General features: G+C 46.6%; 1 protein-coding gene across 1 annotated transcript; it reads right to left on the bottom strand.

The window, feature by feature from the left end:
• Positions 1–595: 595 nt before the first annotated feature.
• On the bottom strand, positions 596–13,592 carry LOC101390876 (cytochrome P450 2B11-like). The gene is made up of 9 exons (XM_004441610.3): positions 13,422–13,592; positions 9,697–9,859; positions 9,422–9,571; positions 7,704–7,864; positions 5,986–6,162; positions 5,316–5,457; positions 3,839–4,026; positions 3,531–3,672; positions 596–786 (listed from the first exon to the last, which is right to left on the bottom strand). The coding sequence occupies exons 1-9, from the start codon at positions 13,590–13,592 to the stop codon at positions 596–598; spliced, it is 1,485 nt and encodes a 494-aa protein (XP_004441667.1).
• Between the last annotated feature and the right edge of the window lie 325 nt (positions 13,593–13,917).

Here is a 13,917-nt window from a genome sequence, read left to right as displayed (position 1 = left end):
AGGAGCTGTGGTGAAGAGTTTGAGTTCTAGATCCAGGCAGACAGAGTGTGAATCTTCCTCCTCCACTCACCAGCCTTGTGACCTTAGACAGCTGATGCTGCTGCCCGGCCACTGTTTACTCATCTGTAAAGTGCGTGTGATTGTTGCACCCACCAAAGAGGGATAACAGGAGGAGGATTCAAGCATGGTCATGTATGCAGAGATCATGGATCACAAGGAGTTGATAAGTGGCAGCTGTGGTTGTTCTGGGGAAGGGAGAAGCTCCTCAGGGTGAGCCGTGGCCTCATAGGTACAGCTTCAGAAACCCTGATCCAAGTTCACACTTTTGGGCCCTGTTTCTATATGTACACTACTTCTGGAATTGCATTAACAGAGAAAAGGAAAACACCTCCTTGATTCTTTAGAAGAGCTGCAGCTTGATGGAAGGAGGCAAGACCACAGAAAGCACTTTCCCATGGAGGTGGCAACCATGGAGGGGGAGGACAAAGGCTTACAAAGGTTCTCTCAGAGGTAGGAAGACATGGAGACAGTCAGGGGACATTCTCTGCAGAGGTGGGGATACTTTATGACCCTGGAATCCTTCAACTCCCTTCCCTCAGTGCCCTCGGCGGGGCAGGAAGCTGATCTGGTACTTTGGGGGCAGTTTGCCCACACCATTCTCCAGGGGAGTGAAGTCGATGTTCTCAGGAGCCACGGGGCTGACAACAGAGAAGTTCTGGAGGATGGTGGTGAAGAAGAGGAATAATTCCATACGAGCAATGCCTTCGCCGAGACAAACGCGCTTCCCTGTGGGCACAGATGATGATCAATGTGGGCATGGGGCAGATGCACGTTCTTTGCCTTGTCACATCCCAAAGCCCAGACACCTGATTCCATTGCAACATATTTACATGGGATTCACCTTTAAACTGCATTTTAGGGTTGATTTTAGGAAGTTCCCAAACCCTGTGAATCCAAGTGTAAACCTTGGGTGGATGTGTTTTGCACATTTTTCCAGGAGAGAATTTGTAGCTTCTTTTAGGTTTCCAAAAGGTTTGTTGTCCCCACAGACTCTAAGGACCCAGTTCTGGTTGGATGTGTGTGTGTGTGTCTGCCTCCACATATAGGTGTGTGGGTATTTCTGATATAACATTTTCTATGTCCTTCATTTCTAATATGGGGGTACCTATCTCAGAGGGCTATTATGAGGATGAAGAATTTAATATTTGTAAAAATTCTTAGACTAGAATTCTATTCTGACCCAGATTTAGGATCCTGTATATGTAGTTAGTGCTTTCTGTTTGTGTCTGGGTATGTGTGGTGGGAGTGTGTCTCTTACACTGAGCATGTTTGTCTATCTCTTGGACGTCTTCTTATCTCAGCCTGAGAGCCACGCACTTCAAGATTTCAGAGAAATTCCCAAATTGTGCATAAAATTGTGAATGAGATTGATGACTATGAGAGGGGGATCTATGGCTTCCATCAGATTCTCACACCCACCCCCAATAGTTTATGAACCACGGGCTTGGAGAGAAATGAGGAGAAAAGGAGCTGAAAACCCACGCAGAGACACTGAGAGCCTCCTCCTTTACCTCCGTGTTTTTCATCTGCAAGCTGACAACCTTGGGAGGTCATATCAAGGATGGGTTTCCAGGCATTTCCTAGACCTTTCAAGTTTATAGACCTTGTGCCTGTGTGGAGCTATCTGGGGAAGGGTCCACATCTTTCTGGAACTTCCAGAAGTTAGGGGACATGAGCTTAGAAGTACTCAGGGCAGAGCTCAGGGCTGGCTGTTCATGTTTAACTGGTTCTGTGACCCAGGTTTTTCAGAACAGCATGACACCTCTTGTATCCCTCCCTGCCCATCCTCTGCATCCCTGGGGCTGTCCACGTGAAAACACTTTGGTATACGTTTGGCTTTAACACCTGTTTGGCTCGGCTTGCCTTTCTTTCTGCCCATAGCAGTCAGCCTCGGTTTTTTTCTGTCTATACCTCCTGTCAGGCCCTGGTTCTCTGTCTCTCTTCTGTTTGTCTCCTTTTTTCTGCTTTCTTCCTGTTGTTTACCTCCCTATCTCTGTCCATTTGGGTCTGATTCTGTCTGCAACTCTCTCTGTCTCATTTTTCATCCCCATCTACAGGTAACGTTTCTCTCCTTTACTATTTCTTCTTCTCTGCTTATGTCACTCTCTTTTTCCCCTTGTTTGCTTTTCTGTTTCTCTCCCTCTTCTTCTCCCTTTCCCTCGTCCCCTCCCCTCCTCCCTCGTTCTTTTCCTTCTCACTCTCTCTCCTCTCCTTCCTCTCTTGTCTGACATTCACCCTGTCTCTTTCCACTGCTGTCTTCCCTGTGTCTATGTCCTGCTGTGTCTCTCTGTTCCCCTCTCTGTTTCTCACTCACTCTGTCCTTCTCTGTCTGTCTCTGTCCTTGTTTCCCCACCTCTCTGCCTCTCTCTAAACATAGGTCAGGACTATTGAATGGAGGTTTGACCCTCAGCCCACCACATAGCCCCCAACTCTCACTTAAGATGAAATGAGGGAGGAGGCCATTGCACTGGGCAGAGCCAGAGCCCTGGTTCACTGAAGTCACTGATGGAAATCAAGACTCGGGACTTGATTCTCCAGTCTTCCTTTCTCCTAAATGAAGAGGACCCTGGGGCTAGAGGTTTTCTCTGGATGAGGCCACTGAGTGGGGAACTGGGATAGAGACACATCAGAGGATGTCAGGACCCTCCCTGGCTCCCGAGTGCCATCAGGATTAAGCCAAACTCTCCCCAACTTTCAGGGCCCTCCAGATGAGCTCTTTGCCCTTATCCCCTTCCTTAATCCATACCCCAGACAGCCTGGTTTCTTCAAGTTTCTCAATGCACCATGCTATCTCCACCTTTAGGCTCTTCCCTTGCTGTTCCCTCTGCTTGAAACACTCTTTCCAGTAGCTGGTTGATGGTCAGCCATGATGTCTTAGCTTAGAAGCCAGTGCTTCAAGTAAGCTTTTCCTCACTAACCTACCAAGAGTTGTCAGTACCTCCTATTCCATGCTCCCAACACCCCCTTTACAGCACTTATGACAATTATGATTATTATAATAATAACAATTGCCCCATGAGCATTTACTTTGTGTCAACCCATTCTAAGCATATTGCAAGCATTAATTCTTTTAGTTAGTTATTATTGTGTGACTGTACTATGAATGCCCATCTCTCCTGCTGGACCGTAAATTTCATGAGGCAGGAAATGTCTCTATGTGGTGTGTCCAATACATTATCTTCAGCCCCCAATAGAGCATTGTGCTATAAATAATTAACAACAGATATTTTATGCTGAGATGTGGAGAGGTTAAAATACCTGCCCAGGGTCCAGCTAACCAAGATGCGCCTTTGCGATCAAACTTCTCAAGCCCCCTCTAGGGTTGTAGTGAAGATGGAGCAAGTTAATGCAGGTAAGGCAACTGGTATACATTCACTGCTCAATAAACAAAGACCTCTCCCTGATTGTCTCAAGGAGGGGATAGCATCTGCATTCTGGTGTCTGGGAAAGGGAGTACGGGTCCACCTTACCTGTGGAGAAGGGAATAAAAGCTTCATTCTTCTTCAGTGCCCCATTGGCATCCAGAAAGTGGTCAGGGTTGAAGGCGTCTGGTTTTTCAAAGTAACGTGGGTCATGGAGAGCAGAGCTCAGAATGGGATAAACTTCAGTGCCCTGAGGGAGGGTCATAGGAGCAAAATATTGTCTTTCTCTTCCCCACTCCACCCCAAATTCAAAACAAGAGGCCCCTAGTCATAAAACCAACAGGATGTTATGTTTGGAGATGAAGAGAACCCAGGATGCCCACTCTGGAGGCATGCAGGAGCCCAGCTGGCCTCACCTTCGGGATGATGTACCCTCGGAAGTAAGTGTCTTTGGTGACCACGTGGGGCAGGCTCATGGGGAGGAGGTCCGAGAATCTCTGAATCTCATGGATGACTGCGTCAGTGTATGGCATTTTGGCTCGGTCATCGAGGGCTGGAGGGCGTTGTGAGCCAATCACCTGATCAATCTCCTTGTGGATTCTCTCTGCACAGAAGAGTGGGACCAGTGAACCTCATTTCAGCGGGGACACTGATCAATGGGCCAACAAGCAAGGAAATACCTATAGTAAAAGGTTAGATTATTGACACCCCTCAGAGCAACCAGCTTGAGGTGGGGGGAGGATGGAGGAAGCAACAAGATTTCTTACCCACTGAAATCTAGTGAATATTATGGATGCTTTCCCCACATGCACAGGTAAACACAGACACACACATGCCCACAGGTGCCACAATTTTGCATAGAATTTCAGATTAACAACTCTAGGCTATGAATCTATAAAAATTCTCCGAGAAGAGTAGACAATGAACTAATACTTATTTTGTATGTATGATAGATGAGGCACTGTGCTAGGTCCTCAGGAATATGACAGTGAAATAGATCAATAGATTAACCCATGAACAACTGGATACGTAAATGAATACATCAATCAATCAATCAACCAACGGACCGATTCAAGAATGGAAAGATTCATGAATAGAAGAATGTTAATAAATGTATGTATTTACTTATCAATCAATAGATGAATTAATGAATTATTAATTAATAAATGGTCCATAGATCAATAAATCATGTGAATGTATGAATGGCTAGATTTATGGAGAAATAAGGGAATGAGTAAATTAGAGAAAGAATGAGTAAAAAAACCAATAAATAAAAGGATGCATTTAATGACAGATGACCAAATCAAGAATGCATAAATGAGTGAATTATTAAATGGACAAATGAAGGAATAGATGGATGAAGTATGAATTGAAGGACTGACTGATGGAAGGATTAAAGCATAATACCTAGCTTAAAGAAGGACAGATGGATGCATGAATGAATGAATGAGCCAATGAATCAATGACAAATAGTTCGTTGAATTCATCATCATTTCAAAGGACGAATAGATGAATCAGTTAATCCAAATAAAGAATGAAGTGCATGCTTTTGGATAAATCATAGATAAAAGTATCTGAGCATACAGGTTAATTAAGAAATAAAAGGACGGACAGATGAATGGATGGATGGATGGATGGGTGGATGGTTGTGTGGATGCATGAGTTGATTTTTAAGGGATCATAGAAAACAGTGGGAGAACAGATTGACAGATTCTTCATTCATCCATCCACCAACAGGACTGGCCCAGTTGAGAGCTCCTTCAAAACCTGCAGTGATCCAGCCAGAAGAATGGAACACACCCTCTCTCATTGATGAAGGACTCCTAGTCCCACTTCTGCATTCCAAAAGGGGTCAGAAGACCTCTCTTGCCTGGCTGTCCCAAGTCTGCCCACCTGTGATGTGGGGGTATTTGAGCATAAGCAGGAATCCATAGCGGAGAGTGGTGCTGGTGGTCTCAGTGCCCCCGAAGAAGAGCGCGAGAGTATTGAGGATGAGGTTCTGCTCGTGGAACTCACTGTTTGGGTCAGACTTCTCCTGTGCCCAGAAGGGTAGGGCTCGTGTCAGGGGAGGCTGGACCCTCACCCCACACACCTGTCTCAGGTTGCCCTCCACCTGTTTCTGGGTCTCTCATACTGTCTGGCTCATTTTCCTATTCTCTGTCATCTGCATGTCCAACCAAGTATCTCTGTTTCTGTCTCTCTAAGTCTCTCTTCACTCTGTCTGGCTCTGTTTCAAGCTCTCTGTCCATCTCTTTGATGTGTTTGTCTCTCTTCTTCTCTCAGTCTCTTTCTGCCTCTGTGGGTCTTTTCACCTGTTGCTGTATTATTGTCCCCTGTCCTGTATTTCCAGTATCTCTCTCTTCTCTCTTCCCTACTTTCTCCTTCCTTTCATCTCCCACTCCATTCCCTCCTGCATCTCCCCTCCCTTTTCCTAATCTCCCTTCCTCACCCTCTGTACTTCCCTCCTCCTCTTCCCCACCCTCTAAACCTTTCCGCCATCTTGTTCTCAACCCCCATTTTTCCTCTTTCCCCTCCCATCCAGCTCCCCTCTCCCAAACCCCACTTTGTCCATGCGCAGCAGGTACGTATCAATGATGTCCCGGGGGTTGCTGGGGTCCAGGGTTTTACGGTGCTCCTCCACACTGCGGGCAATGAAGGCGTTGATTTCCTGCAGGATTTTGTAGACTTGCCTGTGTGTGCCAGGAAAGTGCTTCAGGAAGTTGGGGAAGAGCTCAAACACCTGAGGCAGGAGGTAGAGAAGGGGATGTGAGGTCCTCCTGGGGCTGAGGTCACAGAAGGGGCAGCCCTGTTGGACCTTTATACCTCCTAGGGGAATCTCTGTCTCCCTCTGTCTTTATCTGTTTGTCTCTGTCTCTCTGTTTCTCTGTCTCATTTTCTCTCTATATATATATTTATATCTGAGTCCCTCAGACACTGATTCTATGTCTCCCTTGATCTGTTTTTCTCTCATTTTTCTCTTTCTGCATCTTCCTCTCTCATCCTTCTGTCTTATTGTTGGTCTCTGCCCCACCTCTCCATCTCTCCTTTCCACCTCTCCTTATCTCTGTGTGTCTCCTCTTATCATCATCTCTCTGGGCTTCTCTTGCCTACCTCAGCCAGTTTACCTGTTTTGCTCAAATCTCTCTCTGACTCTTTCCACCTCCTGCATCTCCCTTGCTGTGTAAGATATTGATAACAGGATGTTGACACAAGATGAGCCTATTGGTGGTTTATGACTATTTATTTATGTGGAACATATTTTTACTGTTATGTCTGATAATAAATGTAATAGTCAAGTCATTGCAAATAATAGCAAAAGATTAAAAACATATCAATGTAAAATTCCTTGTTAATCCCTCCCTCTAAAGACAACCACTGTTAACTTTTTAGTGGATCAGCTTCCAGACATTTCTATTTCCATGGTTCTCTAGGGGAAGAGATAATTGAAACCACCTCTTGGGCTTGTCTCAGATCCTCACCCTGGGACCGCATTCCAGATTTGTAACAGTCTAACCCGTGAATGTGACACACACCTGGTGAAGAACAATGGCCATGTGTATGTTGTGCCATTTAATTTTTTTAAGTTAATATACAATAGATGTATTTCCAGATTAGTTGAGAAAGAGAAAATTCATTATTTTGTTTTAAAAGAGGAGCGTATTCCTTTATAATTTGGGAGACAATTTCTAAAAACATAAAGAAGGAGGAGAAAGGGGGAAATGAAGAAATGCAGTTTCTTATTTTCATTGATCTTTGGATTTCATCAAGTGAGGAGTTTTGCCAAAGACAGAGGCAAAGATCCAGGGGAAGCAGGGACAGAAGAGTAGAGAGCCTGAAAGCCTGATTCATTCTCTCTCTCTCTCTCCCCCGCCCCCGTCTCACACACACACACACACACACACACACACACACACACATGCACACAAACTCTGTTTTCAATTGCCTGTCTCAGGATCTCTTCATGTCTGCCCTTCTTTGTCCTGTTTTCTCTCTGTCTTCTCTCTTTTCCTCTCCTTTTCTCTCCTCTCTCTTCCAAGTCCACATTTCTTAGTCTCTCTCTCTCTATTTCTGCCTCCCTCATCACTCCTCTTTCTTTCTCTTAGTATCTCAGTCCCTGTCTCACCAACTGTCCCTCCCAGCAGGTCTCAGTGTCCCTGTATCTCCCTGTGTCTCTGCCCTTCTTCCAGACCTAAGCTGCATTTCTGGCCCTCAAAGCAGATCACTCCTTTCCCCTGCTCTGGATGCTCCCTCATCACCACTGTACCTCAGCCTCTTCCTGACCTGGCTGGAGAAGGAGCTGATGAGTGCAAAGGACTGGTAAAACAAGTCCAGGAGCCGCAGGAACTCAGGATCTCTGTAGGAGAAGCGTTTTCCAAAGACAATGGAGGAGATGACGTTGGCGGTGATGGCTTGGAAGAAGAAGGTGGGATCCTGGAAGGCTCCTAGGGGGAGGAGGTGAAGGTCATTGGACACAGACTCAAAGGCCTAGAGAGTATTTGGCTGCTGCCCCAGCTCTGTGTGACTGTCCTCCATCGCTCAGTAATGATGGAGAAGACAGGACCAGGAACAGCTAACAGATGTCAGACCATATTATGTGCCAGGCCCTACTCTAAACACTTCATATATTGTTTTACTTAATTTCCCCACAGCAACCCTGTGAGGAATGCACACTTCTGTTATTACCCCCATTTCATAGATGGGCAGACGGAGAAGTTATGTCATTTGACAAGAGTTCCCCAGCTACTCCTCACTGGGGCCAGGATTTGACCCCGGCAGCCCAGCTACAGGGCTGTGTGGTCAGTCCCCGCTCAGGCTCCAGCTCTGACTCTGGGAGCAGGGAGAGTTCAGTCCCAGGGACAGGGGTTGTGCAGTGCAGGGGTTCAGTTAATCACATGTGCAAGTTAAAAACCTCTGCTCCCCCTGTCCCTTATCTGTCACTACCTCTTCATCTCTTCTCCCCACCTGTCAGGCTCTGGTCTTCAGGAATCATTCTGCACTTGTTACTTGATGTCTGTGTAGACAGACTTGGCCCGGTTGGAGGGAGGGTGGGCTGTGAGCCCGGGGAATGTCAGGTGGGTGCAGCCACTCTCTCTGGGTCTCACCCATCCATCTTCCCTTGTTCTCCTGCAGACCCTTTGCTGAGCCTGTCTGTCTGTCTCTCCAATTTTTTCTGCCTCACTTTCTTTCTGACTTTTTTCTTTCTGTCTCTCCGAGCCTCTTCTACTCTCTCTCTTGTCTCTGCGTGTCTCTCGTGGTCTTGGTCTCCCCATCTCTGTCTTTGTCTCTTTCTCTGTCTCTCTGTGTCACTCTGTTTCTTCCCGTCTTTCTTCTCAGCCCTCTGGCTCTATTCTTCTGTTGCTCCCTGTTTCTCTGCCTCTGCATCTCCCTCCCAGTCTCCACACTTATGTCTTGAAATCTCTTAAGAAAGGACACTGTCACATTTGTGTCTCATAAACACTCTTTGATGGAGAATCCACAAACAACCAGAAGTGCTTCTTTGATGGCCCATCCAGCTGCCTGAGAGCAGAATACCCGTCTGCCCTCTTTGCTCACTGCCAGCTCATCAGCTGTTTATGCAAAGAAAGGAAAACTCAGTTCCTCATTTTCAAAATGTCTATACTTTTCACTTTTCTCTCTCTACTTTCTTTTATTTAAGTCTCGTTTTTTCTTTGATAGATACAATTAAGCCATGCATTGGTTTCCCTGAATGTCAGTAAACAGCATGCTAATTTCTTAGCCTATGTCTTTGGGTTGTTGTCAACACTACACACCCCACATCTCTTCTGGCTCCCCGTGTCCGTCTACTGCTCATCTCTGTCCGTCTCCATGCTCCTCTCTCTGGCCCTGTCCCCCAGTCTGATGGTCTCTCAGGCTCTGTCTTTCTCTCTCTCCACCTCTCTTTCTCTGCCCACCTCTACCCCTCTGTCTTTCTGTTGCTGTGCACTACACTTCTCTCCTGATTCACTGTCCTTCTTTCCTCCCCGTCCCCCGGGGCTCACCCTTGGTATTCCGCAGCTCCTCCAACAGACACTGAGCCTCCTCCTGAATCCGCTCCTCCACACTCCGCTTTCCCATCCCGAAGTCCCTCAAGGTGGCCAGAGAGAATCGGCGAAGGGTCCTCCAACGTTCCCCGTTGGCAAAAACCACACCTGGGGTTGTAGAAGTTAGAAGACGACTCTGGGTCCCTCTTGAGCGCTTATCCTGCCTTCCCAGACTCACCTCCCCAATCCCCTTCCTCCATCCTGCCCCTACTCAGTTCTTCTGAGGTCCTTACCATATCCCTGGATGACTTCCTCAACAACAGCGATTTTTCCTCGGCCAGAGAAGGCCTCAGCTTGGTCCACCAGGGCCTCCCGGATGGCCTCTGTCCCACACAGCATGACCACAGGCCTTGGACCCAGGTACACCATAAAGACGTCCCCATATTTCTCTTGGAGCTGCCAACGATAGCCACCCACGGGCTTGCTGTTAGTCAGTGTGCACCTCTGTGGCCATCCTAATTGTTATACCATCAAAAGACTCACAATAGATAAATAGCTGCTCCCCCCGAGACCTTCTACCTCAGGACTCAGCAACTACAAAGTTAATCCAAGACCCAGCCACGATCCACATGATTGGTGCCCTGATGTTTAAATATTTCTAGTAACACTCTTGCCCAAACCCCTGAGTCTATAGACCTCTCTGACATCGTAACTGAAGAATCTTCTTTCTTGTGAACCAACTTCAACCTGCCATCTTCCTCCTGACAAATTCCCCAGAGAACCACCCTGAACTGACCACCTGGAAGACATGAAGGGAAAGAGAGGGCCTTCTGAAGTGATCATGAAATTTGAAAAATCATAACATCAGTACAGCCACTTGGGAAACTCCCCAGCTGTACTTACAAATGCATGTTTACTTAGTGAGTCAGGATATACACTCTAAACAAGATGCACAGCAAAAATATGCATGTGGATTCACCAAAAATATGAACAAGGAGATTCTTAGGAACCTTACTAATGAAATGTTCAGCACCATCGATACAGAATAAATATGTAATGATGCACTCATGCCATGCAATACTATACAACAATGAAAAAGAACAAACCATTGCTATGCCCAACAACACGAATGAAACTCTCAGACATAATGTTGAGTGAAAGCAACTAGACTAAGAGTCCATCCATCCTAATTCTACTTATATTATGTTCAATAACAGATAACACAGACCTATGGTGTCAGGATAGTAAGAAGGTAGTGACTGGGATGGGTGCATGAGGGAGGTTTGCAGGGACAGGCCATGTTGTTACTTACCTGTATGTCATTTACATGAGTATGTTCATTTGAGAATATTCACTGAGGTGCACACTTATGATTCGTGCGCTTTTGTAGAGTGATGTTAAACTTCAATAAAACGTTGACTTGAAATCATAAAAGGGTTAAGTTTACTTAAAACTTACATTAATCTCTGCAAAGCCTCCTCACTGGTCTCCCTACTTTCATTCCTGTCCTCCCTACAATTGTTTGACCACCCACCCACCCCACACCAATCCAGAAGCTAGAGTAACCTCCTTAAAACGTGAGTTAATATCACTAACCTGCTCCAAAACCTCCAACGCTCACACTGCACGGAGAATAACACCTGAAGTCTCACCCTGGACCACACGGCCCTACATAACGTGGCCCCACCACCCCTCTGACTTCTCCTCCCACTCGCCCCTTCACTCACTCAGATCCAGCCTCTGTGTTGTCCCCCAAACATGCTGAGCTTGCCCCCTGTTTTAGGGTTCTTACACCAACACCTGCCTCTCTCTGGTGCCTTCCACCTGCCTCCTTCAGGGTCTCTGCTCAGAAACAGAGCAAGACTGAGCTTTCCCCTCACCACTCAATCTAAAGTAGCTCTCACCACTTTCTAAAATATCACTCTGCTTTATTTTAGTCATAGCTCTTGTCTAACTAATATTTCCTTATTTGTTTATTTTGTATCCCTGTCCAATGCCACATCATCAATGCTGAAAATATTCCCCAACATACAGAAGGTGCCCAGTAAATTATTATTGTATGAGTTAATAGACGAATGAGTGGATTGAAGTAGCTGCCAGTTAGCTTACTATACACCAGGCTCTATGCAATATCCCGTTTGTTCCTCACAACAGTCTCAGGAGGCTCACATTCTTGTGGTCACCATCTCATTTTACAAAGGAGGAATCCAAGAGTAAGAGTTGAGCAAAGAATAAGAGTTGAATCTGGAACATGAACCCAAGTCTGTCTGACCCAGAAGGAATTGGGAGCATACAGGGGAATGGAGGAGGAGCAGTTCCACCGTCCCCAACCTGTCCCATCATGACATCCACTAGCCCATGCCCTCTACCTCCCTCCCTCTCTCAATCTCTCTCTCTCTTCTTCTCTCTCTCTCTCCACAAAGATGGAATGATAATGGAGGCTCATGGACAACTTGAGGATACTTGGAGGGTCTATGGGAGAGCTTTAGGGGGTCTGGAACTCTCACAATTTTATGCTAAAGGTGCATGAATATTTGTAGGGGAGGGAGGGCACAGCTTTAATGAAATTCCCAAAGGATTCAGTGATCCCAAAATTCTTAGGTAGCTTAAGTGCATGAGGGCATTGGAGATGAAAAGGTCTTTGTGCTGGACCCAGCTTCCCCTCTGAAGTCCCAGCTGTGTGACTGTGGACAAGTGCCCTCCCCAGGCTGAGATGTACTGTCTCTGCCTCTATGACGCGGATAGGTCCTCCCCAGCCCTCTTGTTGTAAAAAGACCTGATGAATTCCCACATCAATACAGATAAATCCTAGCCACATAATTCTGAGTGAAGAAACAGAGTCCAGGAGTTTACACAAAAGCATGGTGCCCTTGTGATGCATTAAGGACACTGAAAGTTAAATAATATGCACTTGGGGCCTCCACATCTGTGAGAAAATGCTCTCTATTAAAAGCAAAGGATGGACATTGAGGGTATTATGCAAAGTGAAATAAGTCAGAGGGAGAAGGTCAAATACCATATGATTTCCTTCATTAAGTAGTAGATAACAACAACAATAAACAAACACATAGAGACAGAGATTGGATTGGTGGTTACCATAGGGGAAGGCGGGAGCGAGGAGGGAGAAAGGGATAATTTGGCACATGTGTGTGATGATGGGTTGTAATTAGTATTTGGGTGGTGAACATGATGTAATCTATGCAGAAATAGAAGTATAATGATGTACACCTGAAATTTATACAATGTTATAAACCAATGTTACTGCAATAAACAAAAAATTTTGAAAAGTTTAAAAAATAAAAAGCAAACGGATGACAGCCCAAGACTCAGGAGTGTGGTCCCCACGGCCGGGGAAAGTGGTTGGAGGAGCACAGGGCAGGTGGAAGTTACTGTCAGTGTTCCAATTCTCTATTGGGTAGTGGGTTTATGGAGGTGGATTACATTATTAACTAATAAATAGATCATCAAACATGAAATCATATCTGGAAGTGACACAGAGCCTAGTAAATACTCCACAGTGTCAGCTACTATTACAGTGCATTAATGTTCATTATTGGTAAGCACTCAGCACCTGGCCTCCTGTCCTGCTCTCCCTCCTGTCTCCCCATTGTCCTGGCACTGCCATGAGCCACTCTTTGCTGTCTTTTGTTGGCAGAGGAGAAACCTACCTGACGGTTACCACGTTCCCCTTTTCTGTCTCTTCCAGTGGTGAGCCGGCACCCAGGAACACGACAGAGGGTGGCAGAGGTGGGTGAAGTTCTACACCCGTGGCTCACACCCAGACACCTCTTCTTGCCCAATTGCCTGCTCTAGAGACAGTGCCCACACACTTCCAAATGAGCAAGGACACCTCTGACTGTCTGGCCTCCATCCACCAGCTTCAGCTTCAGGCCACTCACTCACCAACCTTCACACATCCCACCCCTGAGCCTGGGAGGACGCCTCACTGCTTCTGGGGAGTGATACCCAAGTACGGGGGCAGGGAGCCACCATCGGACCCAACTCATCTGCATCTCACCCTCAGGATGGATTTGAGTAGGCCTCTTCTGTCCATCTGCAGAAGGTTCCCCAAGAAGGGCAGAGGACGGGGTCCTGGCGGGAGGTGGCCTTTGGCCTTTGGGCGGCCTCTGGCCAAGAGAACCAAGAGTCCCAAGAGGAGAGCAAGCAGGAGGAGCACGCTGATCTCCATGGTCTCGCTCTGACTGCCTTCCATCCCACTGCAGCCTTGAGCTGGGCCTTTTATCCTGAGCCTGCCTCCCCACCCAGTTATGTAAGGTCGTCCATCCCCCCCCTTCCCTCATCATTGTCCAGGAGTTTGAACTTTAAAGAGAGGAGCTAAGGGACCCATATTTCTGGCTCTGGCAGCCCGAAAACCTGGTCATTCCCTACCTCTGCAATATCACCCTAGATGTTGGCAGAGATACTGTGGTAGAGATACCAAGGTCCACATGAGTTTGTGTGCGTGCATGTGCGTGTGTGTGTGTTTATTTTTGTGGGTATGGGTGAGCATCCAC

This window comes from Ceratotherium simum, chromosome 33, assembly GCF_057802395.1.
Source record: "Ceratotherium simum simum isolate JZ-2026a chromosome 33, ASM5780239v1, whole genome shotgun sequence".
In the NCBI taxonomy this organism is placed as follows: Eukaryota; Metazoa; Chordata; class Mammalia; order Perissodactyla; family Rhinocerotidae; genus Ceratotherium; species Ceratotherium simum.
This window is presented reverse-complemented; position numbering and strand designations above follow the sequence as displayed.

Coding starts and splice junctions, on each gene's coding strand:
- LOC101390876 (XM_004441610.3), bottom strand. CDS start 13,592: ATGGAGATCAGCGTGCTCCTCCTGCTTGCTCTCCTCTTGGGACTCTTG. Junction 4,027..5,315: donor CAAATACCCCCACATCACAG/GTGGGCAGACTT, acceptor TCTTCTGTGCAG/AGAGAATCCACAAGGAGATT. Junction 3,673..3,838: donor GAGGGTACATCATCCCGAAG/GTGAGGCCAGCT, acceptor ACCCTCCCTCAG/GGCACTGAAGTTTATCCCAT.